Source organism: Odontesthes bonariensis, chromosome 18 (genome assembly GCF_027942865.1).
Source record: "Odontesthes bonariensis isolate fOdoBon6 chromosome 18, fOdoBon6.hap1, whole genome shotgun sequence".
In the NCBI taxonomy this organism is placed as follows: domain Eukaryota; kingdom Metazoa; phylum Chordata; class Actinopteri; order Atheriniformes; family Atherinopsidae; genus Odontesthes; species Odontesthes bonariensis.
Window position 1 is genome coordinate 34482311 of NC_134523.1, and position 27847 is coordinate 34510157.

The 27847-nt window shown below is 39.7% G+C and overlaps 1 protein-coding gene across 2 annotated transcripts in view; it reads right to left on the reverse strand.

Annotated features, from left to right (window-relative positions):
• LOC142367122 (retinoic acid receptor alpha-A-like) overlaps positions 1–27847 on the reverse strand; it is a 239131-nt gene that overhangs the window by 47749 nt on the left and 163535 nt on the right. For both annotated transcript variants that reach the window (XM_075449061.1, XM_075449062.1), the window contains exons 4-5: positions 14895–15055; positions 3891–4067 (exon numbers count right to left, since the gene is read on the reverse strand). In XM_075449061.1, the coding sequence (XP_075305176.1) occupies positions 3891–4067; positions 14895–15055 (338 nt within the window). The remainder of the gene's footprint in view (positions 1–3890; positions 4068–14894; positions 15056–27847) is intronic.

Below are 27847 nucleotides of genomic sequence, written 5' to 3' on the forward strand. Positions count from 1 at the left end.
AATCTGATGTCCCAAACAATTTTCCTTTTAAATGGTCTAGCTCTGGTTTCACATATCTTGGAATTAGAATCTCACCAACTCTGTTGGATCTCTGGAAGCTTAATTTTGCATCTATACTTAGTGCAGTCAAAAAAGACTTGGAGCGTTGGCATAACCTTCCTATATCATTGTTTGGTCGAATTAGTCTGATCAAAATGAATGTACTCCCTCGGCTACTTTATCCTTTGCAGATGCTCCCTCTGTACTTAACAAAAAAAACGAATAGGGATTTAGAGAGGGCAGTGTCCAAGTTTATTTGGCATGGGAAAAAACCTAGGCTACGGTTTAAGGTACTTCAACTTTCTACAGATATGGGTGGGCATGCATTACCCAATTTAATTTTTTATAACTGGGCCTGTCATGCTCGCCACCTTTGGTCCTGGTTACATGCCTTTATAGATAGGGAGTCTTGTGTTGACTCTTGGGCTTGCTATCCTTTTTCCCCTTGGAGTCTGGTTATGTGTAATCCAAATAATATTAACCCTGATGTTAAACACAACCTTTTAATCTATAATAGCATTAAAGTTTGGCGTGACATTTCAAAATACTTTGGGATACATGGGAAATCTTTACTAGCACCCATCACTCAGAATCCTGATTTCCCTCCAGGTAACAACTCCTGTCTTCATTTCATGGCGAGATAAGCAAATCATTTTCCTTGGCCATTTGTTTAAAGACAATATTTTGATGTCTTTTCAGGAACTACAGGATGCCTTTGATATCCCTAGGTCCAATTTCTTTGGTTACTTACAAATAAGACATTTAATTTTTTCCTTGCCTAATTTCCCTCCTACCACTTCTCTCTCTCATAATCCAGAAACCTTCCTTCTAAACCGTAAAAATCTCAAACAGTTCATTTCAGGTTTTTATTCCCTACTGCTTCCTGTGACACATATGAGCTACCCAACATCTCTCGAAAATGGGAGGGTGACTTAGGGACCGAATTTATTGAGGATGACTGGCAAGAGGCCATTGTTACCATCAGGTCATCGGCTACCTGTAATAGACTAAGGGAAACTCAGTATAAAATATTGCATAGGCTACACATCACTCCAGTCATATTACATAAAATAGATCGCTCAATTTCTCCTCTCTGCACCAAGTGCAACTCTGAAAAAGGGACCTATTTTCACTATTTCTGGGACTGTAGGTATACGTCAAGATTCTGGACTCAGGTGGCCAAAATAATTAGTGAAGTAATTGGAGTTGAGGTGAAAAAAGACCCGAGTGTCTTTCTGGTTGGGTTACCCTCTAAGGTGCTACAGCTCCCGGCATCAAAATACACATTACTTGAGAAGCTCCTCATGTCTGCACGTAAATGCATATTATTGAACTGGATTAAAGAACGATCACCTACAGTTACACAATGGTACAAAGAAATTTTCAATAATTTGCCACATGAAAGATTGATGGCCCTGACCAAGGGAAAAGAAGGTATGTTTCACAAAATATGGTCCCCCTTCATAAACTATCTTCCAGAAGATCTGAGTTCCCTTCTCTTGAGAGGGGAGTTGAGTGAGTTCTGGTCAAAGACCAGGCCTAGATCCCCCTCATAACCTCAACTGACACAAGATGACTGTCTATTTTTGTGATAACATTGCGTTCCTTTATTGTTGCTGTGGACAATCTTTGTTTTTTGTTGTTGTTGTTTTCTTTTTTCTCTTAAATTATTTGTGCTATGTCTATTTATCTGTTGTTGTTTATTTTATTTTATTTATTTATTTTTTTTATTTTTTTTTGTTTACTAATTAATGTACCCTGTATTTTCTGTTTGCGCCCTGATAAGCTGTCTAATGGGTGGGGGTGGGATAGGAGTGTTTTGTAAGTTGTTATGTGTTAAAAACAATAAAAAAGTATGTTAAAAAAAACCACACACACACACACACACACACATACACATGACCATCCTAAAAAACGATAGATCCTGAAAAATGTGTACGTGTATGATCTCATCTACGCTGCTGACAGCCACGTGATGACATGAATTTACTGGCATGATCAATTAATCAGATGTTCCTGACTCTCACTGGCCAGCCGAGTCCAGTAAAGTTTGAGGACCAGTCTAATTGGTTAATCAATATCACTTAGTTTGCAAACTATTTTTCTCTTTAGCTTATTACAATTGCGTCAGTCTTGGGTTAGTATGATTTCCAATTTCTGTGTATATAGTATGCTTTTATGAATTAATGTATGCACATAAAACATTTTTGCACACATGCAAATGGGTGATTTTTTTTTTTCTTTTTCACTGGGTGTAGAAAACATACACAGTAATAACAATACTATAAAATCATAACAAAAGGACTGGACAAATAGACTGCAATGTAAGTATGAAAACAAGTGACTGCTTTTGTTTTGTCTATGGTTCTCTGACCTTCACTTTTTGATAAATGTGACTTATTTAAAGATCTGAACATTAAATGCAAGAGTAACTTTTTTTTCTATAACAGGTCAATGGAGCAAGCCTGTAAACACACATCCTTAAACAAAAGAATGACGACTGATAAGGAAGAAGAGATCAATCAGCTAGTCTATAAATAGCTCTGTCCTAGAGATCTCCCTCAGACCAATGAACTGAAACAGGGAAAGTTTGTTGCACATGGTGTGCGCACTTGTTTTGACAAGGATATACAGTATGTTATAAAAATACAAGAAGAAGGGGCACCACAGGAGCACTACAACGTAACTTTCAAATACACTCTTTTAGACAACTCCTCTTGAGGTGAGTTCATATTATTGCATCTGGTAATATCCCCCCATGAAGTGAAAATTATAGTGGGGTAGTGCCATACCGTCACTGATCTTGTCTACTCAAGTTCTTGTTCTTCATGTCAAGTCAGGTTCTCTCACCAACCGTGACAGAAAGCTCTGACAAATTATGAACAAACGGGGAGACTAAGGCTGTGTTCGAAACCGCATACTACATACTTCCATACTACATACTTGCAAACTGCCATACTGCATACTCATCGATCAGACAGTATGCAGAGCGTTTACCCACAATGCATTTCGCTCCTGTCCGAGCTGAAATCAGCCGGCCTGAAGCTGATTTCACTTAAGCTCTAAACTCTGTAAATATATAACTTTAGCAACATTTGAAACATTTTCAGGCGAGAAAGTAGTCGTTTAGATCCCCAACGTGTTGAAAACCTGACAAAATACCGGCTGTTTACAATTTTGTTCCCACGAATTCGGCGCTACTAAAGCTAGCCGTAGCGAGTAACGCACTTCCGGTTATTTTCACAAAATAAAATACCCGTTGCCTTTTATCACAGGGAAAGCCCATTACGATACAATTGGTGCTTTTGTTTTGAAAACAGGAAGTGAACCTACCCTCATTGTAGCTAGCTTGAAACTGCCGTTTTGACAGGAAATGACGATCGGCGACGTCAAGTTACGTTGCATCTTGGGTAGTTTGAGTATGAGTAGTAACCTCATGATGCATGCTCAACATTTCGGCGAATCTAGTATGCATCCGGGAACTTCTCGCTTACTCAAACTCACATATTAACTCAAAAAGTTAGTAGGAGTAGTTGGAGTAGTATGCGGTTTCGAACACAGCCTAAATACTGTGGGGAGAGTGATTGGTGACAAGGTACAGCTGAGGATAGGTGGGCACAGGTGAAAGGAGTGGAGCTGATGACTAGGCAGAAGAGAGACTGAGGAAGGTGAGGAAATGGCGAGACTGACAAGAAAACCCAAAACACAGATCGTGACAACAGACTCATAAAGGTTAAGTCACAGTCATCTGGTGAAAAGAACCACCACAGTGTGGACACCTTTGCAACAGATGATTTCTCACAATCTTAAATCAATGAAAGTTCTTTTAGAATTGAAGCATAATCGCCCACCAGAATGTCCAGGCAGGCAGCTTTCAGGAGTGTGATCTGATCAGCAATGGTCAACCCTGTGAAGCCAGGCACTCGTTTGGCAAACTCCACGATCTTGATAATGCACTTAGTGGCCAGCTCACTGAACTTGTCCCACAGGCCCAGGTCCAGCCTCACACGGTGGTCTGCACTCGAGTTCTGCAACACACACGTATGCAAGCAAACACACACACAGACAAGGTGTCAGGCAAAGAAGCAGCAACTTTAATCATTGCACAGGCAGCTGCTAATGATCCCCTCAGTGCACCCTCCTCAATATGCGCTATATGTGTCACACTAATATACAGTAAATAGGTCTCACAAGACCTGAGCTCTCAGAAACATTGGCATGTGTAAATATGCTGAGCTGAGCTGGTTGGCTGGGCCCTGCTGCAGTAATGAGCATAACAGTGCCAGTGGAATGCACCAACAATGACGGGAAGTGGAAGCAGTGCTGTGACAGATAGCACTGAGGAGTTTGAAGCCAGAAGTGCCATTAATACAGTATATGGTCCAGAACCTATACAAATACAAGAGGGGAACGGGGATGGGTGGAAGTATGAGAGCGATAGAGACAGTAGGTAGAAGGAAGTAAAAAGTGAGACTTAAAATGTTGTAGCGCATTAGTGAGAGGGGAGAAAAAGGAGAAATGACAGATGAACGGGAGCAAAGGGAAGAATAGAAGAGCAGTGAGGCATTATGGGAAAGGGGGAGGCAAAAGATGCTGCATGCATCCTGGGGAGATCTTTCTATAAAGTCATTTATAAAATGCTTAGGATACATGCATCCCCTGTCCCACATGCCTATGTTTATGTTTATTTGTAAATACAGTTGTTAATTAAGATCTGTTAAAGCAAATCTGTATTAGTCATTCCTTTTATTAGTCTGTAAAGTTTCATGTTATAGACCACATAATAAACTGTGAACTAAGGTAGAGTCAGCACATGCAAAGGTATCCGTCCTCTGACATTACAACCAAACTGCAGTAGGAATGGTATGTGGTTAATTAACTTTTGTAATGTAAAAATACTGAGTTACTTTCCTCAGCATATAACTTAGGAATGCTAAAAGGTATTTTTTTTTAATTATGGTAATCCTGCAGTCTACTTTGAAAGACACTATGAAACCCTTCTCAGCACTTGCAGTTTATAGCAAAGCAGTCATCACATAGTTTATTGAAAGGCTTTATAAAATCAGCATCTCATCAGTACATAGCAGCAGCTTGGACAAGTTAACTGGTAAACATGTAATCTAAATGGGCTGCATTGATGTCATTATTTCAGACAGGATCCATTGTCAAACAAGAGAGAAAAACAAGAATACGTAAATGTGAGGGGCTTTGTTGAAAATTCAGCTGTATTAGAATTAGAATACAGCATATGTGAGCAACAAGGAAATGGGAAAAGCTAACAAATGTACACAACTGACCAAAAACGTTAAAGGCTGAGTTATACTTCTTTTAACTGCCCTTGCGCTTGCGTCTTGCGCGTATGTTAATGGCTCGAGACGTTTATGCTTCATTTTGCTTTGTCGGCGGTTGCGTGTGCTGCGTGGCGATTCACCGCCAGGACAGTAGGTGGAGCAGCGGGTTTTTTCAATGACAAGCCTACTACGATGAAAGGAAATTCACCGCCAGGACCTCTTCGGCAAGTCTCTCTTCGACTGGATTCATGCTTCTTCTTCTTCTTGTAAATAGCCGGTATTTTGTCAGATTTTCAACACCTTGGGGATCTAAACGACTACTTTCTCGCCTGAAAATGTTTCAAATGTTGCTAAAGTTATATATTTACAGAGTTTATAGCTTAAGGGAAATCAGCTTTTCAGGCCGGCTGATTTCGGCTCGGGCAGGAGTGAAGTGCACTGTGTGTAAACGCTCTGCATACTGTCAGATCGATGAGTATGCCGTTTGCAAGTAGTAGGCGGTTTCGAACACAGCCAGTGGCTTGCGTTGCGTCTTGCGTCACCGACTATAAATCAGGCTTTAGTTTGTGTTGCACAAAAGCACCAAAGGTTAAACCAAAAATGGCCGCAAGGACACAGTATTTGGTGTATTACTCTTACAATTTGAAGTGTTTGCTCCTGCTGCCAAACATCAACCATTATAATCTTCTTGTCCATGTTGAATACAGAACTCAAATATTCATGATGTAGGCAGTAAAAAATGTTGAAACCTTGAAAGCATCACAATTTTCTCCTCTTTGGGTCTCCCTACAGTTGTGGGATGGAATGCCATTGTCATAAAAACAAACCTCAATCTGAGGTGCAATTCGCTGTCATGCTATAGATCAGGGATGGGCAACTTCCATGATAAAGAGGGCCAACATTTTTTCAGCACTACCATTGGAGGGCCACATGACCACGCACTTCGAATAATTGGATATGAAAGACGCTACAAATGATTCTCAATAAGAACACATTTTATATGAATTGATATCTGTTTTCCATTGGTTTTCCTTTGAATTCGGTGAAGAGGTACTCTTCTTCCCATTTTGGCTTAAAAATGCGATTTTCTCGGTCAAGTTTTCTCTTTTTGCCACTGCTAGTGGCCATGGCTCTTGACTTTCCTATTCGCTGTTGCGGAAAGCAAGCCTGGGTGCCAGCCGAACTTAGCCCCGCCCATAAAAGTTTTGGTCGGGAAGTTCGGTCTGGCTCTGCTCAGTTGGGAAATCATTATGCCCGACCAAGAATTGGTCGGACCAATCAGATTGCCAGGGCGGGCTTTATACGATGATGGACAGATGATCAACAGGGACATTATCGACTACGTCACTAAAGAGCTGAACACGGCTGCCGCTGGAGAGCTAGGGTGTGTAGATTCTGCCATCGAGTCTGTTCTACAGGATCTCCACATTGCATTCATTTTGAAAGACGAACAGAGGAACGCGATAAAGGCTTTTATCGACAGAAAAGATGTTTTTGCCGTCCTTCCTACAACAAGTGTGTGTTGCTTAATCTACGTCACATACTACGTTGCTCTGATTGGTTGTAGGTCTATCCAATTGAGCGAAGAGGCATTTTTTCTCCTGGTTCGGTTGAAACACGCCCCATACTCAAATCTCTATTGAGCGGTATCAGACTCACATTCTGACTAGAATCGTGAGTATGACGTAGTCAGGCTAGCGGAAAGCGGCCCGGGCTCCGCTATTGTTTGCGTATGACGCGCCCTCTATCGGTCAACAGTATAATTACAATATATCTTTTTTAATTATTAAATTATCTATGATCTATTTGCGGGGCATACTGAGTGAGGACGAGGGCCGTGTGCGGCCCCCGGGCCGCCAGTTGTCCATCCCTGCTTTAGAGGCTGACAAAAGACACCTCCAGAAAGCACTAAAAAGACTAAACAAAAAAATAAAATGGCATAGTTTATTTGCTATACAGTTTGCTTTTTCTGATTTACATTTTTGAAGGATTTTAATGTGGCACATGCGTGAAATCAATGAATGTCCAGTGTGATGCACACTGTACATATTATAGTGCCATATATTGCAAGATAGCCAAGAACATTTTGAAAGGCTGCAAACTTTTGCAAAAAACACGACTAAACATTCTTACATGAGTAGAACTTATTTCCAAGTTAGTCTGAGACGAAACTGAGGTGGGTAACTGATGCTGCATCTGTTGGCTGAGGCAGAGACAATGATGATATTGTTTCATTACAATTTCTGATGATTAACATGACATGGATGAAAAGCCTGCTTTTGAAATGTTGTGTATTTTCTGCTAGTCAAAATACAGAGCACTAAAGTAAATGTCTGGGGTATATAAATATGCTTCATTAGTTTTCTTTTCCCGTGTCTAGCTGGTACACTTTATCTCTCCATCCTCCCCTAACGTTTCCTCAGGTCTCTTCACTGCCATCTGCCATGAAGTCTTTTTGTTTTCAAGCCTCATTTGTGAAGACAACAGTGTCTAGTTTTCCCCCAAATTTATTTGTAAAGCCGACACAGTCTTTTTCTATTCATTATGGTGAAACTGTGCCGTTATCTTGCTGCTGGTGTGTTGCGTGGTGATACCGCAAAATGGTGCTGTGCTGGGTGGGAAACTTTAGTTGTGAACAGGGCCGTAACCAGGATTTTTCAAATACCGAGGTCAAATATTGTGATAAATCTTATTTGACAAAAAAAACATCCCAATATGGTGACTTTTTAAAATACAGTTTGGAAACGTGAATAAACAGAGGTAAATCACAAGCCCATCAATGAGGTGAATATGTAGGTGAACAAGTTTATTATAACAATTTGTGATCACAAAAGTAGAGTATTTGAGTGAGTGAGTGAGTGAGTGAGTGAGTGAGTGAGTGAGTGAGTGAGTGAGTGAGAATGAATGTGAGTGAGGGAGTCAGTGAGTCCATCTACCCTGTAGAATGTTCCTTTTCTCCTCATCTGTGTAGGAATTTTTGTATTTATAGCTTGCCGGATCATGGATGGAAAAACTTGTACTTGGACGTTCTTCATCTTCACCTGTCATTTCCCTTTCTTTATCTACTGATTCTGTTATTTCTTCCTCTCCTGACTCAGTTCTTCCCCTTTCTTCCTCTACTGACTCTCTCTCTTCAACTCCCTGATTCTCATCCTCTCCTGTGTCATCTGTTTAAAAATTTCATCATCAGCATCACCATTAATATTATTATTATTAGTATTATTGTTATTAATATTACATTATTATTATTACTACTATTACTATTGTCACCATCATCACCATGCATGTGCATGACCCACTAAAAGGTCAAATGAATGAGTTGGGTTATTGGTCTAACCGATGTGGAAAATTTTAGACACCATTTGCAATAAAATCCAAATGGTTCATAAGGAAAAATGCAATCATTTTACCTAAGTAACTGGTTGAATCCACCCACTAAATTAACATCATAGAATGTGCCAAACAGACCACAAGATGTTGGCTGTATTTTAGATGTATAGTCTCAATTCAATCCATTCACTCAACACAGAGAAGACATAGGTATCATGCTGGGCCTGACAACTAGCTAAATGCTGGTAAAACTTGGCTTCATAATGCACCATGAGCAGCACAACTAACCTCAAGATTGTGTCATATGAGAGAGTACACGGGGTATTTCATTCTATTATTTTGCCCCGTGTGCATCATCAATTGTTTTAAGTAAAAGAAAAATATAAGTTTCTGACCCAGTTTCTATTAGTCTGCTTTATTTACATGTAGGAAGCCATATAGCACTGAACAAAACTGTAGCTAGTGAGGCTGAATGACCACTAGCTACAGTTGGCACAAAACTGTCAAGCCCTGATTAAAAAAAAAAGTTAGCTTAACAGCCCAAGCCGTGTCACAATTCCCAATAATTTCATTACACAACTTTTTTTTTTGGAAAATCGAATTGAGAGAGAGATTTGTGTGCAGTGTGTTTGTGCCGACTGGAAAACGAAATCCTAACCAAGGGGCTTTGTGACTGTTGCTTGAAATGCTGAGGACAATGATCTAGCATCCTCCTATTCCTAGCCGCGCTTTGAATGCATATGAACATTATGAACTGTCACTCATTCTCACTGGCGATTGGCGAAATGAACTCACCTCCTTCTCTCTCCAATCGAAATGAAAACACCAGCTCAAAGGTGAAGCACAGTGGAGGCTGCATCATAATTCGGGGATCCTTTGCAGTCTCTGGGACAGAAAGGCTCACCAGTTTTTTTAGGATGATTTTCAGGAAGATGTTTGGCAGGCTTTGCAGCTGAGGCTCAGTTGAAGCTTATTGATGCAACAGGACAATGACCCTAATATCAAAGTGAAAAGAGTCGCTAAGCCCCGATCCCATTAAGAATGCTGCTGTATGGCTAAATGAAAGATTCACATAAGACATCCAAACAATAAGGATGAGCTCAAACACTATTTTGAAAAGGTATGGTCCAAATTCCTACTCTGTTTTTTCTAAAACTGCATATCCTGCACAGTTGTAGTCTACTTAGTTACAGTTGGAAAGCATCATAAATGGCAGTCTGAGAAGAGACTCCTTAACTCTCCACTCCTGACTCAGACGAGAAAATTTTCCAATTCTTGACTCTATGATATAAATAAGTACAACATTGTTTTTAACCACACATGTTCAGTGATCACAGAGCAGAATTTGCAATGACAGAACACAGCCAGAACGAGAAAAAAGAGGGGAAAGAGAGGGAGAGAGAAGAAATGAACATTGGCTGAGAACTTGTTTGGGTGTAAGCAAGGTGAAAGTTGTGTTCTACTGATTTTTTTTTTTGTTTTGTGATGGTTTACACTGAAATAACTAATCTGTCCTGCATGACTGACTCTCCACATGCAGCAAGGCCACCCAAATGCTAACCCACTGACCAAGAGCAGGTATTTACACAGTGTATATATGACTGGACACAAGAAAAGCAAAACAATTGAAAAGTGACAGCTTTTACCAGAACAGAGGTTTGTACTGTCAAGCACGATATTTTCATTATCTGACTTTACAAAGCAGAACAACTGAAAACACACTAAGTTTTGTCACAATAGTGGTCATCATTGTCAACTCAACAATGCCACCGCTTTTAAGTTTCAAAGGAGAGGAGTGACAATTATCCTGTTAGTGTCCTTTGCAACACCTAGAATTTCTACAACTCTTGATTTTGTACCTCACAGCTGTATATTTAACATAAAATAATTTAAACCTTCTTCCTTTTTTTCAGTACTTACATGATTTTTTTTCATGTCTCCTTCAAAAGAAATAAGAGTTGAGCACCCTAAATGAGGGAAAAATCTCTTTGGTGAGCGAGTAATTTTACCATAAAGTCATTTGACTTGAATTACCATATAGTCTGGTGATCAATTTCTCTTGGTAATATTAATTTTCACAAATTAATTCCAATCACGTCTACTTTACGGCATTATCCATCAAGAGGTAAAATGTAATGAACTCAACACATAAAGCTGATTTTTGATTCAAATTAAACAGATGAGCTGTAGGCTTTTATATTTATCTAAGAAAGATGTAATTAAACTACTCAGTGACTCACAAAAAAAAAATTTAATATAGGAGCCATATTATTGCAGTCAAAGACAATCAAGAAGAAAAGAAAAAGCTTTTGTCATAGAAAGCCTTTTACCATTTACTCAAACCAACTAAAGACCCTTGATAGTAATTAAATGGCTTATTAGGGCCATTTAAATTTTTTTTTTTAAATTACCATGGAGCAGGGAGAGGGGTCAACTTGAAGAATATAGGAAGACTAAAACAACTATGTCCATAGAAATACAAAAATAATTAACAAAATGGGAAGAGATGAAAAACACACAGACATGCATGAAAAAAACTACCTGGGCCACTAAAACAACTATAAAAGAGCAGTGAAACGATCAACAAAAAAGTGGGAAATATTATCATAAAAAGGTGCTAACTGATTCAAATGTTTTGTAACTGATGCCAAATCATGCAAAACTTAAAGATACAGAATTTGGAGTCACAAAACAGAAATGTATCTGCTTGGCTCATGGTTGTTATTCTGTGGGAAGAGCGGGCGGCCAAGACCCATTTCAGACAGATACCATGTAAGAAAAGTGTTGATGGAGGGTTTCAAACACTCTCCCATCATGTGACAAGTATACTTTAGCATATACCCCAAACTTTTAAAGTACTCATTTTAAAGTTGTTTTAAATAAAATTTTACACCCCTAAACCTACTGGAAAAAAAAGCAGCTGGAAAAATGACAACCTGATAAGACATGGGCTGTGTTCTCCTACAACTCCTACTAACTTTAACTTTTTTTAAGTTCCCGGATGCCTACTAGATTCGCCGAAATGTTGAGTATTCATCATGAGGTTACTTGTCATACTTAAACTACCCAAGATGCAACGTACCTTGACGTCGCAGATCGTCATTTCCTGTCAAAACGGCAGTTTCATGCTAGCTACAACGAGGGTAGGTTCATTTTGTGAAAATAACCGGAAGTGCGTTACTCGCTTCGGCTAGCTTTAGTAGCGCCGAATTCGTGGGAACAAAATTGTAAATAGCTGGTATTTTGTCAGATTTTCAACACGTTGGGGATCTAAACGACTACTTTCTCGCCTGAAAATGTTTCAAATGTTGCTAAAGTTTACAGAGTTTAGAGCTTAAGCGAAATCTGCTTCAGGCCGGCTGATTTCGGCTCGGGCAGGAGCGAAATGCATTGTGGGTAAACGCTCTGCATACTGTCTGATCGAATGAGTATGCCGTTTGCAAGTATGTAGTATGTAGTAGGCGGTTTCGAACACAGCCACCTTTTTACAGAAAATCCAATGTGTACTCAGTATATTGGCAAGTCTAAGCATTAGTCTGAGCCAAGGCTCAGAAGCTCTTTGAGTATATGAGGGCTTTAACACAGCAGTGCCCCACCAGCCCACTGAGGTGACTGCAGAGACAGCTGGAGCAACCCCTCTGCCTCAACGCATATCCATCCCCGAGGTTGTTACTGTGAGGCAGTTAGGAGTGCAGCTGCTGAACACTGTCACAAGCAAAGAATCTATTATGTGGCTACCCGAGAGAGAGAAAGGGGGGAGGTAAAGGGAGACGGGGGACAGTTAAGAGAGAGACTGAGATCATTAAATATGATCGGGGTTAAGTGAGACGCACATTAAAGCCCTGCTTAAATCACAGACAACGAGCCGCAGTCAACACAACTGCACATTCCACAGATTGACGTCCGGTTTTATGGGGATGGAGGTGGCAGCAGTGCTACACAATCGTGTACGTGCATGTCTTTGTGTGTAAGACATCAGTTTGCTCAGTGTACATACGGTGGCCGATATTAAAGCATCTTATCTTGTTCCTCCCTCTGGGTGGGGAGGGAAAGCACGGAAAAAGAGGGGAAACTGTGGAGTGAGGAGGCTGAGATAATTCACAGTTGAATTCTTTTTTTTAACCCCTCCACCCCCTTCCCCCTGGATGGCAATCTCAGTCAATTTCACCAGTCTCATAATTCAATAGAGGGAAACAAGGAAGTTGCCGGGGAATTCTAATTTCATTTTAGACATTTATCCAAACAAATTAGACAAGTTGCTACATTAAAAAAGGCTGGTGGTGTAGAAACAAGTGCTCTGCAGTACATCAGCAGGCTCGCGTGTACAGATGCAGAAAGGGGAAAGGCAGTAAAAGCAGCCTGCACCTGTAACAGATGGTGACAGTGGACAAACTGTAATGTAGCTAATATCACCGGGCTGAGCTGTGTTCTGCACGGCAGCTGCTGCCGCCTGAAGCCTGTCTGGAGCCTCCCTGGCCTCCTCCATGAGTGCTACTGTTTTATTTCATCTTTGAAACTGCCAGCCTTATTTTTCATCACCATCACTGTCAATAAAGCATTATTCATTGTACACTAAGCCCTCTCACTTGCGCAGCTATCTCTGCTAACCCAGCAATGAACTCCTAAATCACTGCAGACTAGGATTTGAATATTTCACCACATAATTGGAAGCTTTAACCTAATCTAGGGGCGCGGGAGCTCCTCTTCTGTTTCCGATGAGGAGAACTCAAAAGCCACATCGGGATCCAATCGCTTGTAATAATGAGAAACTTCTCACAGTCTATGAGCAAGTATAATTACCACTGATCCAGATTAAGGCTTTATCTCAGGCCCGACTGCCACTCCAACAAACAAACACTGGCTTCTATCGTAACTGGGAAATAATATTTTTACCACTTTGTTCTCTTATTTTCAGCTTTGGATTTTGCCTCAGTACAGGCTGTTTATTTGGTAAATCAGGAGATGTCTCATGGGAGAAGGAATAGGATGAGGGTGGAGCAGAGAAGCGATTAGGAGCTTTGTGTGGGGATTGAAAAGGGAAAAACTGCACAGTTATAGAGACGGAAGCTCATTGTACACTGAGACGACAGTGTGCAGCTGCGCACAGCAGAGAGCTAAAAGCAGCACTCTTTGCCAGCTTGCTCCACTTTAGCATCTCTGCTCTGAAATGTATTGTCAGCTACTAAATGGAGTTCGTCACAGCAACAAGAGAGACATTACTTCATATTATGGCTGCCATTTTATGTCTTTATTTTAGTATAAACAGTATTTTACATGATTGACAGGCGTTGGGAGATTTCTAAAACTAACTTCACCAAATTACACATGCACCTCCTCCCTCTTGCTTTCCAAACACTCTGATCAGAAGAGTGTTTGTGGAGTGCTGGTGTCAATCACAGTTCACTCTGTCTGTATTTAATCTATATGCAAGTCAGCTTAAAAACAAACACATTCGACACTGTCAACTCCCCGTACAATGCTGCCAAGCTAACATGTCAATCAAAGCGGCGCTCTCTACTTGCTATTGAGCCATCACCCATCCTGGAGCTCCCAACATTCGCCTGTCAAAGCTTACACCGTCTTCTCCACTCAGCTTGGGTGTGAGTGGGGTGGAGTATAAAGCTGTCACAGACCTTAACAAAGTTTCCAGATCTGCATGAGCATTTCATGACACAAGTTGCATTTATTCAGCCTTTCAGACTCAAACACTGGAGGGAGCCACTGGAAGCTGTCTCGCTACATCTTTCAGTGCTGACAACTTTATTTCTATTCGATCTTTTTCATACTTAGACTTAGTCATATTGAAAATGAGACCTCAGTTTATTCTTAATTTATTAAAAGTTTAATAAATCGATAAAGTAACGATTTCCACTATAATTTATTGTGATAAACAAATCTTATTACCATTCCTGGATGTCATGATGTGTTAACTGTGCAGTACTGTTGTGATTTTACTGTCTTTCCATCACACCTGATCAAATCAATAACTAATGCGCGATGAGTAAGAAGTGTTGGTGAGGATAAGTCTGAACAGACAGCACCGTACAGCTACAAGAGATTGATTATCATAATACTGATGGCAAGTTTGTAAGGCTGGATCAAAGAAGCAGTGCCATGAGCAATTCAGCACAGAGTCACATAAACTTATTTAAGAAAGTACAAGCAACCTTCTTTTGATTAATCATGTATGTGTGAGAGAGATATCTTTCAGGCTCCTCAGAATATTACACTCACTGTGGTGTATTTGCCAAGCTGGCAGAGGGAGGGGAAAGTTTCCTGATGAGCCTTACGGATCTTTTCAATAATGGTCTCCTGCTCGGCTGTCAGCTCGTAGCTCTCTGCCAATTCCGGCTTTGGGCTCTCCTTCTTCTTCTTATTCCGATCATTTCGAACAGCTGGAGAAAACAAAGGATCTGGATTAGTCTAAACAATTGAAATTGGATGACTTTGCTCGTGAGTACATGAGAATAAGAAGTTATGGAGTTGGCGATGAGCATATCTCATTTTAAGTTTTTAGTAATGAAGCAATCCAGCAAGTTATAAACTGAGGACTCATGAAGGAGCGGCTAGCTTCAAGTCAGCTCAACCAGGCGCTTTCAGGTGAGTGCTGCTGGAAAAGTCTCATCAAGGAAGAAAACAAAAACGGCTTTATAAATACAAATGCCAAAACATGGATTGCATGATTTGTGAAGTCATTTTAGATTCACAAACTGTGAATTTCACATTAGGGCGGTTTAGCGTGGGACTTTATGACGTATCAGACGTTAAAGTCTTAATTATTATATAAAGACATTTGTAAACACTGGGTTTTTTAAAAGTCAAATAAATGTTTGAAAAAATGCATTCTTTTCTTAGTTCCATTAAAAGAGAGATAAAATCACAAAAAGACTGATACATAAACACTACCTAAGCAAAAAAAAAAGACTTGTAATCTGAAACATCCAAGGAAGGCAAGACATTTGGTTCTTACTCCCGTTTAGAGCCCGCTTAACTCAAAAGCATTCCAGGTTACCACCACTTCAACAAAAAGTAACCCAAAAATGCAGAAGTTTGCTCTTACTTTGTCCGTAGGAATTAAGAGAGTATGTATCAGCCAGCTGCTGCAAATCAAATCCACTTAATTAATTGATCATCAGTGAGTGTGAGCATCTCAACAGAAGCTGAAGTTTTGGCTGTTTGCTGGTCTGGAGCATTCAGGTGTGTGTTAACATGATGCCAAGGAGAAAAAATGTTAGATAGATAGATAGATAGATAGATAGATAGATAAGTACTTTATTCATCCCAATTTGGGAAATTGTTGTGTTGCAGCAGCATACAGTAAAAGATATGTAAACAATTAAAGTAGAAACAAGCAAATAGAATAAAATAAAAATAGAACAGAATAAAATAAAATAAAATAAACAAGATAAAAAATAGTGAATAAACATAGCAATGGTCCTAGGGACGCAATTATGGTTGCCATCAATTAGGAAAGGGTTATAAGCAATTATAACCCTTCCCATCACTCTACTGGGAAAAAGATTATTCACAAGTGGGAAAAGTTTCAGAGAATGGGGCGAGGCCAAAGCAGCCTGTAAATAAGGCACAAAACTCCTTCATTTCACCAATACTTTAATGCGAATCGCCAGCACTATTGCCCTGTAAATTCAGAGTTGCCTGTTGTTGTTATCGGGGGCTTGCCCCGTTCACTCCCGTTATAATATACGTGGATATATACGCGGCTCTCGAATGATCTAAATAGCATCTGAACGACTCCGAGTGAGACCAAAATGTTATCAATGAGTAAATGAATGTATGCAGCTAGAAATAAGGTCCAGGTTTAAAAAAACGGAACTTTTATTTCTTTTCCACTGCTTTTGGGAAACAATGGGATCCGGATCCTCTTGTTGCAATTCTCGGAGCTCCTGGGGTGTTGCCCTTTGCCAATAAATATGAGAAAGTTGCCCTTTTGTTCGGTATGGTGATCGCTAAGAGGTTGATCTTGAAGGTTTGGAAGAAGGACTTTGTACCCACATTTGATCAGTGGTTGGGAGAACTAGCAAACACATTGTGTCTGGAAAGATTGAGATATTACAACGAGGACAAAATGAACATGTTTGGGACAATGTGGGATTCTGTACTAAAATCCCTTCAATGAAGGGATCGTAGTTGGCCAAAAAATTAATGCCTGGTATTATATGAGCCTTTGCTCCCTGGTGTATTCTTGGAATGGTGTGTTTTATAATGTGGTGTATTTATCTTATGTTGCTTTGACTGTGTAACCCTTGCTATTTGATGTGCTGTTCTGTTATGTATGGTCAGGGAGGGGTGTTGATGGTATTGTAGTTTGTTATATTACTAAAAATGCCAATAAAAAAACAAAAAAAAACAAAAAAAAACAAAAAAAAACCCAAAAAAACAACAACTTTCCCTTCAACGTCGCAGTGCATAGCGGATCTGTTAAACGGGTTTCCAAGAGAGAAACGGAGTATATGATAATAATGAAGTGACGGTGCAAGCACTGCAGCCTCCACCAACCTACAGCTGTCAGGCAATGTGGCTGAGAATTAGAGAAAATTTAGGCAACATTTCCAGCTGTACTTATCAGCAATTGGCGCTGATGACAAGAGTGCGAAAACAAAAGCATCATGTTTTTACATGTCGTGGGTGACAAAGTTCATCCGGTTGACGACAGGATGAAGTTGAACACAATACTGGAGAAGTTTGAAGAATACTGCATCCCGAAAAGAAGTTTGAGAGACATAGATTTTTCACGTGTGCACAGAAAAGAGGTGTTGATCAGTATGTGACTGAGCTGAGGAACAGAAGTAAGATGTGCGAATTTGAAGGTCTGACTGACCTTAATCCCTTAATGAAGGACCCTTTGAGCGAGAGGTTTTTAAGGGAACAGGATTTGGATCTAGAAAAAGTGAATAATATGTGCAGCAGCAGAGCCAGGGAAAACGCAAGCTAAAGAGCTGTTCACTGAGAGTTGTGATGTTGATGCAGTCAGAGGAGACTGGTAAACTGGTAAAGAGAGTTTTGGTGGTGGAAAATAAAAATACAGATTATGATGATGAACTGATTAGAGAATACAGTGACCTCTTTCAGGATAACGTCTTGGAGAACACACAATCAGAGTGGACAAAAATGGACCATTAATCCATTGCTCTTCAGATGCCACTGAAAGAGGAATTGGACAGGATGGAAAGACTGAAGGTGATTGAGATGATTGATAAGCTGAAGGAATGGGTGAGTTCACTTGTCATTGTGATTAAAAGGGATGGAAAGCCTTAGAGTTTGTATAGACCTAATACATCCGAACAGGACCATAAAGAGAGAACATTTCAAACAATCACGCTAGAGAAGAAATGTCACAGTTTGCAAATGCGAAGTATTTCGGCAAGTTAGATACATTAACTGAATTTTGGCAACTGAAGCTGGATGACACAAGTTCAGAATTGTGTACATTTAACAGTTAATTTGGCAGGTATCGATTTCTGATGTTCCTGTTTGGTAAAACAATTGACATGATGAACATCTGGAAGGTGTGGACACATCTATGGATGACTTTATAGTATGGCGAAGTACGAATGCGCAATGTAATGTCCTTGAGGCAACAATAAAAGCTAACTTAAAGCTGAATATAAAGCAAGCTTGGCATGGGGGAGCTGACATTTGAGGGTGACATTCTAAGCCGTGAGGGCATTAGGGTTGATCCCAGAAAGGTATCAGCAATTTAAAACATGTAGAGGCTACAATGTAAGAAGGACGTACAGAGATTTAATAGAATGATAAACTACATGGCAAAGTTCTTACCTAACCTCTTTGAACGTATGGCCCCACTAAGACAGTTGATGGAAAAGAACACAAAATGGGAATGAGGTCATGAACATGAAATGGTGAAGAGACCTGAAGACACAGCTCACATTGGAAACTGTGCTGAGATTTTATGACCCAGCAAAGCCCATCAAACACTCATCTGATGCATCTCAGAGCGGACTTGAAGCAGTTCTCCTTCAGAAGTATGATGACTGGCAACTGATCACATTTGCATCACGCACGATGACAGATGCTGAGACGCATTATGCATAAATTGAAAAAAAACTCTAAAGCATAACATTTGCCTGTGAAAGATTTTATCAGTATGTGTCAGGACAGGAAATCCGCGTTGAAACGGACCATAAGCCATTGATTGCATTGTGTCAAAAACCACTCAATGGCTGCCCCCTGAGAATCCAAAGGATGAGGATTCAGCTGCAGCGCAATACTGAGCCAAAGTTTGACCCAAAGGAGTAGGCTAAGATCTAGATAAATGATGATGTTAATGCTTATGTGGACATGATCAAAAGGGCACTACCTATTACAGATGTAAAAATGGAGCTCAACTAGACAGAGCCAAACAAGGATGAAACTTTTATAGACTGCGTCAACTCATCGTGAATGTGTGGGCAAAAACTAAGCAAGAATGTTAAGCTGATTTCACAGAGTACTGGAACCGCAGAGCAGAACTGTCCATGGTAGGAGACATCATCTACAAAGGCAGCAAGGTAGTTAACCCAAAAAGCCTGCGGAAAGAAATGCAGGGCACCTTGGGATTGAAAAATGTAGGAAAAGAGCATGGGAGGGGATGTATTGGCCGCGGATCAATCAAGATGTAGTAAATGAAGTGTCTGACTTCTTTGAGATATCGATCAAGCAATCCTATTGAACCACTTAAGCCGCACCCAGTGCCTGACAAACCATATCAAAAAGTGGGTGCTGACCTGTTTGTGCTGGAAAAGACTATTTGGTGGTAACAGATTACTACTCACTTCATCCAGAGGTTTTATAATGCTACACACTATAACAACAGAGGCTGTGATAACATCCATGAAAGCCACCTTCACCAGACAGTGTGCCAAGTGAGGTCTTCATAAATAATGGACCACAATTCTCAAATGAGAGCTTTAGACGCTTTGTTGAAGAATGAAATGTGCACACAACATCAAGCCCTTATAATCCATTGTCAAATGGACTAGTTCAAAAGTCAGTTCAGACTGTGAAGAGGCTGCTGTGCAAAGCAAAGGACAGTGGAGCTGACTTCTACCTGACCTTGCTTGTTTACCACAGGACTCCACTGGAGTGTGGTATGTCACCAGCTAGACTCCTCATGTAACGTTGGCTACTAAACTGCCCCTCTCTTGTGGAATAAGCTGCCAGTAAATGTCAGTAAATGAAGCAGACACCCTTTCCACTTTTAGGACCAGGCTTAAAACTTTCCTATTTGATAAAGCTTATAGTTAGGGATGGCTCAGGTGATCCTGAAACATCCCATAGTTAAGCTGCTATAGGCCTAGACTGCTGGGGGGCCTCATCTGTCACACCTTTCCTCACTTTACTCTCTTTTTCCCCTGTTCAATTTCTCAAATGACATTATGTATATGTGACATTATTGTGGTCATTAACTCGTGTTTCCCTGTTCCAACAGGTATCCTTTGAATGGTGTTACAGTCCCCCCCCCCTTTCTGTCTTCTCAAACAAGTTTCAGTGCAATCTGTTGGTTTCCTTAACTAGGAAATTGTTTTTGCATTGGCTCTGTATGAACGAACTGGATTATTTTATGAATAATTATGATTACAATTAATTGAATTCCAATTGGCTTGAATTGGACTTTATTATCTAAGTGCCTTGAGATGACATTTGTTGTATTTGGCACTATATAAAAAAAAAAGAATAACTGCAATAACTCACTTTCATATAGCAGTCAGACCCTTCATGACTAATTTCCGGGTCAACATCATTCTTAGTAGAAATGGAATTTTTTGCTGTGGAGAGACAACAGAATGATTTAATGAATGGGTGTTAACCATTCAACATGCAAGTCATTCTTAATTTTTTTAAGATCTTGTTTAATCTTTAGTATCAAATTATTAAAAAAAAAATTGTGAAGCCAGTCAGGCTCTACCTGGAATCTACCATCTTTGACAATTTAGAAGAGAGGATTCCTTCAGCTTGCTGATCAAATCCAATGAACAGTACAGAAAGTGAAATGTGTACACCTTGAGCAGATTAAGTAGCATAACAGTCAAAGTAGTGCATTGAGATTTTTTATTTAATCTCTGTCTTATTACGTTATATTGTTCATATATAGTAAGACACAATAAATATGTAAAAATATGCTTCAGACTTGTCTTTTCAGCAGAAAAGCAGTATCAGTAACACATAATAAAAAAAGTGAAGGATTGATACGATTCAAATTTTTTTTCCAATAACTTGAGGTCAAAGAAGAGGTTACTGTTGTTAGTCACATGCAATACTAAACCAAAATACTATGTTGTAGGTTACAAAATTACAACAATTAGCTGAAAGAAATTTCCCTCAAGCTCATTAATGCTGCAACTTAATTGGACAATATCCTCGAATGAACAAAATTATCCCTAATGATTCTCTAATTATACTATGGGGCTATTTCTGTCCAATCTGAACACAGTCACAATGTTTACAGGAAAACACAACCTCTCTCCAGCTTCACTGGTGGAATCAATGTAGGTCACCAAAGTGAGGCAATGTTTCCTCCACTTATCAATGGATACTAGTTCAGAGTCGAATTAAGTCATCTGAATCATGAAGGACAATGAAGCCATTATCTGTTTCTCCAAAGCCCTGTATTGACGTATCAAGAAATACAAAGTCTCAGAGCAAGGGCAGTTCTCAAATCATAGTATATACAGTTAAAGTGACAAATCAAAGAAAGACTCAGAAACACTGTCTAATTCTGTGGCAGGCATTTTGCTGACATGGTTTGGTTCCACTTATCTCTTAAAAGTGAGAGGCTACTGTATATCCATACACAGCAACTCTAAAGGCTGATTTATGGTCGCCTACGGAGAGCTACGGAGAACTCTCTCCCGGAGACGCTCTCCGTCGCTTGCGTGCGTCGGCCACCTACTACATACTACATACTTGCAAACGGCATACTCATTCGATCAGACAGTATGCAGAGCATTTACACACAATGCACTTCGCTCCTGCCCGAGCCGAAATCAGCCGGCCTGAAGCTGATTCTGACAAAATCTGACAAAATACCGGCTATTTACAATTTTCTTCCCATGAATTCGGCTTTACTAAAGCTAGCCGCAGTGAGTAACGCACTTCCGGTTATTTTCACAAAATGAAATACCCGTTGCCTTTTATCATAGGGAAAGCCATTACGATACAATTGGTGCTTTTGTTTTGAAAACAGGAAGTGAACCTACCCTCATTGTAGCTAGCTTGAAACTGCCGTTTTGACAGGAATTGACGATCGACGACGTAAAGTTATGTTGGATCTTGGGTAGTTTGAGTATGACAAGTAACCTCATGATGAATACTCAACATTTCAGAGAATCTAGTATGCATCTAGTATACATCCGGGAACTTAAAAAAGTTCAAGTTAGTATGAGTAGTAGGAGTACTAGGAGAAGTATGCGGTTTCGAACACAGCCAGAGACTCACGGAGACCGCAAGGGTTGTGATTGGTCGGCTAACAACATCATTTCCGGAATCACTTTTCCGGTTTAGCTCCTTCCTCTCAGAACAACAACACCGCCATTTTTGAAAGAGTTTACTGTGTGCCGGTCAACATTTAGTCAAAATTATTTGCATTTCAAAATCAATAAGCTCAAAGTCCAACAACAGTCTTTCTCTCTCGGTCGCCATTGTTCACTGTGAGGAGTGGAACGGAGCCGGAAGGTAAACAATCGATCAACCACTTTCACCATAGACATCGTGAGATTGGGTCGTCTAACGTAGCGACGCCTACTGGTCGGGAGGTGAACTGCCTTGGGTATCCGACAGCCCGACGGAGAACTTCGAAAGGACGGACTACGGAGACGGATTGACGGATAGTGAAGGAGAAGCATACTGAGTGATCAACATTATCTCACTGTCCTTTCTGCCAGGTTGGCAGTGTTGCCATCCAAACAGCACATGGTGTCACAGGATGAATAGACTGATTAAGAAAAACACAAGGGACAACACTGTTACCCCAGAGGAGGGGTACAGCAGTTCAAATTTCAGCTGTGGCTTATTCACGGGTTATTTTTCTTTTGTTTGCACAAGTTTTCCTCCCTTGCTTGTTGTTCAGTTAACTGGAGATTCTAAACTGAGTGTGAGTGTGCATTGGTGTGTCTCTGTTTTGGCCCTGTGTTGAGACTGATGTCCTGTGCGGTACCTCACCTCTCATCCAATAATGGCTGGATCAGACTCCTGCCACCTTGAACAAGATAAGGTGGGTTTAGAAACGGGGTAGATGAAAATAATGAGAATAATTTGCAATCCTACAATTTCACGGTCATTAAATCTCAACCCACTCTAAAAATTATTTTTAGATCACACTCTGTTCTAACATCAAATGAGGGAATATCATTTGAAATGGTACTTAAACCTCTATGAATGCCAAACTGCATGTGGCACATGGTGGCCCAACAAATAGTCACCTCTCTGTATGTAACATATGGCTATCATCATTTTTTAAAATTATGACTGTGTTGTAAAAAGACAGCAGTACACATGCTTCTGAAATCTGATTTCAGTCCAGAAGTGAAAGCTGAAAGATGGTGTTTAGAGGATTTTCTATGACCTAGCTACTCTGCCAGGCTTTGAGTGAGAGCTGTGAATGAGAGTGTTGAGTGTTTCTGGAGTGCACTCCAGAGTGTTATGCCAGGGGATGAAGGGTCACTGAGCAGAGTTCACACATGCTGTTATATACACTCTTTGAAGCGACGCCTACTGTCACACTCAACCCACAGCTTACTGGGACATTCATCTCCCTTCTTTTATTTACTGAGCTTGTTCCACTCTCTTTTGTAAACCAATTTATTAGTTTTTTCAGGGCTGCCTTTAGCCCTGTTGGTCCTGCTTTCAGAATTTTCTCTTTAGGAGCATGTAGGGCTACTGTGCATTTCCATAAACTGCCAGACAGCCATCTGAGTGCTGCAAAGCTCTACACGCAAGCAAACATGCAGAAGTAGATAAACACCATCTACAGTGTATTCGGAAAGTATTCAGACCCCCTTCAATTTTTCACTATTTGTTATGTTGCAGCCTTATGTTAAAATAATTTAAATTCATTTTAACATAAGGGTGCAACATAACAAATGGTGAAAAATTGAAGGGGGTCTGAATACTTTCCGAATGCACTGTATAAACTTCATGCTCACTTACATCTCTGCAAAACTTGTAACTGACAGTACAATAGCTTATGATAGTAATACTAACTGAGGGTAACAGTATGTTTTTGCTTTAATTTGATAATAAATATTGTCCGTAAGAAGCTTAGTTTTTTGCTTCCAAAGAAGAATTTCTCAAGCTGGTTTATAAAAAATGAATGCACACATATTCAGCTAATAACTGACACGTGGAACATGCCTAAATAGTTCTTCTCTTCTTCCTACCCTCCTCTGCAAATTCATTAAATCAATGCATGTATATAAAAATATATATATATAAATATTTATACCTACTGGTACAACACAAACCCGCACACTGTCAGACACAATCATCACCACACACCCAACTCTTTTTTGGGGGGCATATGATTGCACAAAAAAAAGCTATTGTCTGGGTTTGGCTTTTTTTAACTTTTTGTTTGGGTTTTTTGGTACAGGGTGTTATCTTTGTTCTGGTTTTATTTAAGTCTTCTCCTTATCCCTTTCAGCTGCTTTTGATTGCTGTGTGTGTTGCTTTACTCTCCTGTCCTGCTCTTTCACCTGTTTTCTTTTGTCATTACTTTGAGTATATGCACTGTACTGCACTGATTTATGTATGACATTCTATTTCTTTACCATGTTTTGAATGTCCAGTTTGTATTTTTGTCAGAGTCTCTGCTTCTTTATTGGCCTTTGTTTATTAGCAGGTTTGATTAAAGTTTCTTTCTTGTTTCTGCACTTGGTATTTCATGAGTTGTCACAGTTATTTCATGTGTGAGGTACTATTTATAGGTCGATATTTGGAGCCAAATCTTTTTGGATCCAATGTACCTTTCATTTTCTTAATTCCAAATTAACTGAGGGTGCATTGTAAACAGTGTTTGTATCCGTTTTTAACTTGCAGGCAAAAATGGTGAATGCATACAACGCTTTAACTACTAGAACTTAACGAGACATGCAGCTTTTGTGGGCTCTGTTGGAAAAGTGTGCAGACACTGTTCTCTTGGCACACTGCTGGCCACTCAGATGTGATAGTCTTGCGTTGATGTGGAAATCTCAGTCTAACCCTTGTACATATTAATGACAAACAGTTTATATAGTTTCTCTTAAATTGCTAGCATTGTTTAGATAATAAGGCAGTTACCATTTGGACTCTCATTTTTCTGCAATTTCAAAGTGTTACTGTTTGCTTATTCGGGCAGCATAACATTCTAATAGCATGTAAGCCTTAAACTGATCATTCACAAATAATGCATAAGCATTCATTTACAGCCTGTATAGGATATATATCATATCATATATTTATATTTATAATATATAGAATATAATGTATTGCTGTGGTGGCTTGCACGCACAGCAAAGCACACCACTCTTACCAAAGAGTGTTGTCACTCAGCAGATTAGGTTTGCTGTGTGTAAGCACAAATTCATACGGTACTGAGACACTTCTGTTTTAAAAAAAGGAATATTTTTTTTATGCCAACTAGTTGAAACTACTTAGCCTGGGCGAAAGCCAACTGTTGACTCCATCAAACAGTCTGGGAAAACCCAAGAGGAATCTGTTACCATGGAGGGTGGGACCTTACTCAGCAACTTAAATTCATTGGAGTTCCCTTAACCAATCATAATGTTTAGAAATGACGTAGGTTATGCGCCGAGGTTCATGCTTACTCTCGCGAGGCTCTAGCTCGCGAATCACGCTTCCCACATCCGCTTTCATTATACCGGTACCATTTGATAAATCAAACTTTTCCCAAAGCCAGTTGGAAGGAGAGCTACGACATCCTTGCCACTAACAAAATTGACGAGGCATTCCTCTTGCTCTTGTTTTAATTGTGTAATGCTCTCCAGGGTTGAGACAACTTCATGGATAGCTTCTAGCATTCTTCCGTCGCCATGTTTATTTCCGCTGCGGTTGAACTACAATTATATGGACTACAATGGACTCCGGGCGTGAGTTCTGCGTCACCACTCACAACTGTTTGCTGATTGGCAAAACACTGAGCGAACCGAGGTAGGGGGATTTGGCCAGACTATGTGTGGAGCCAAAATCTTTGGGCGGAAGTATGTAGGATGGCGTCGCCAGGCTAGAAACTACTGTATGAAGAGGGCTATGTGACTGATACACATCCACTGTATCTGGTGTAAATGAGACAAAATGCCTAACCCCTTAACGCCTGAATTAAGGGGTATGTGTGTATATAAAAAAAATGTTTTGTGTGTGTTTTAGCCTTTAAGTAGATGGTAAATAATGCTGAGATTATTAATTTCACTTTTGCACAAAAAATAAATAGAAATTTTGGTATGTTGCAAATTTGTGACAACAGGCATCCTGGTCAATTTGGAGTCAATTTGATATGTTTGGTATGTAACTTGGTATGTTGCTTATTTGCAAAACCAGGCATAATGGTCAATAATAAGATAACAACAACACAGTAATATAACAGTGAAAAAACAATGTTTTTTTATTCACCCTTTTTTTTTTACATATTTATTTATATAAAGGTTCCTAGGTCCGTAGTGAATATGGACTAACCGGTATTGGGGGAATGAAGATGCTATCTCAGCTGGTTGATTGAGTCAAACAGTTTGTAGCATATATGCAACAATAGGCGTTAAGGGGCTAAACAAGATTCTTCAACTTGAGCAAAAATTTCAGCTTTAAGATGATAATTTACAAATGAACAGTGCTACATTAACTTTTTCTGCTATTCATGTCAACATCTACAGCCAGCCCCTGTGCAGCCTGTGAAATAATTGTGGAAAGTAAAACAACTTTGATGGTTGCTGAAAAAATGAACTGTGTGAAAAACGTCCCTACTCTGAACAACCACTTGATATAGATCTTCTGCAGCATTCAAGGAGGAAAGTACCTTTTCTCATCTGTGACTCTGTGGGGGGTTCAGACTGAGGATATCAAGATAGCATCTTTTCCATGACTCCTCCGCTGAGGTGTGAAACAGCAGCTACGAGAAAGGAGTTACACCCCCTGCCAAGGCTAATGGACCGTGAAGTGAACCTGAACTATAAATGCTGATGCAATCAAAGGATACCAATAACCTGTGAAATGCAAACTGTTGTCACTGCCCCATTATCACTATGGATGACAATGGGGCAGAAGGAGCACGAGGGCCTTGACAACAGCTAGTTCCAGGTTTCCAGAAAAGTACAAAGATTTTGAAAAAGCTCAGGAAAAATACAGTTTTATTATAGGTTAAGCTTTATGAAATTAATCATTAATTTACTTTATCAAATCAAATCAATATCTTTTTCCAATAAATGTTTCAATCTGAACCCCTGCTTGAAACATGAAGCATCATGTGTCACGGGGAGGATACAATATTAGTCTACAAGAGCAGGCTAAACCAAAAAATACAGACAACCGTGAAATCTTTTTAGAACTGACTCTGTAGTTGATAAGAACTAAACAACTGCTAGCTGTTTTTATAAAACCAAAATGTGCCAAATTTACAGCTTTCAAATTGTGTATTCTGCTTCCATCATGGCCACTGGAAGTACAAAAAAAATGAAAGTTTAGGTTGTACCATCTACCTACAGGGCCATTTTTAAGTGTCTGCCCCTCTGATAGCATGATGAATGATGTAACTCCACCTCGCTTTCTGAAATACCAGTCAGTAAATGGAATATAGGGCTGAATAAAACATGAGTAATGCTACCATAATGCTGTTGTAACAACCAGTCCTCCAAGAGCCATTGCTCATAAGACTCTTCATCTAAGCATCATACTGATAACATACTGATACATACTGATAATTCAGTACTGTTGACTGAGTGAGATGATATTTGTCCACTCATATCATATGTTAGACTTTCCCACAGTGCATTGGGTTATAACTTGTAACATATGGTTTCCTTGTTTTTATCATATATTTACCATATGATATCCAGTTATGTACAGATTGTGTAGTTTTAAAAATAGTTGAAAACAAGTCAAGGTAACTGCGAAATAAACAAAAAACAATTGCAATGTGTTGCAAGTGTTGTTTTCCCGTTCTAAAAAGCTTTAAAAAGCTTTGC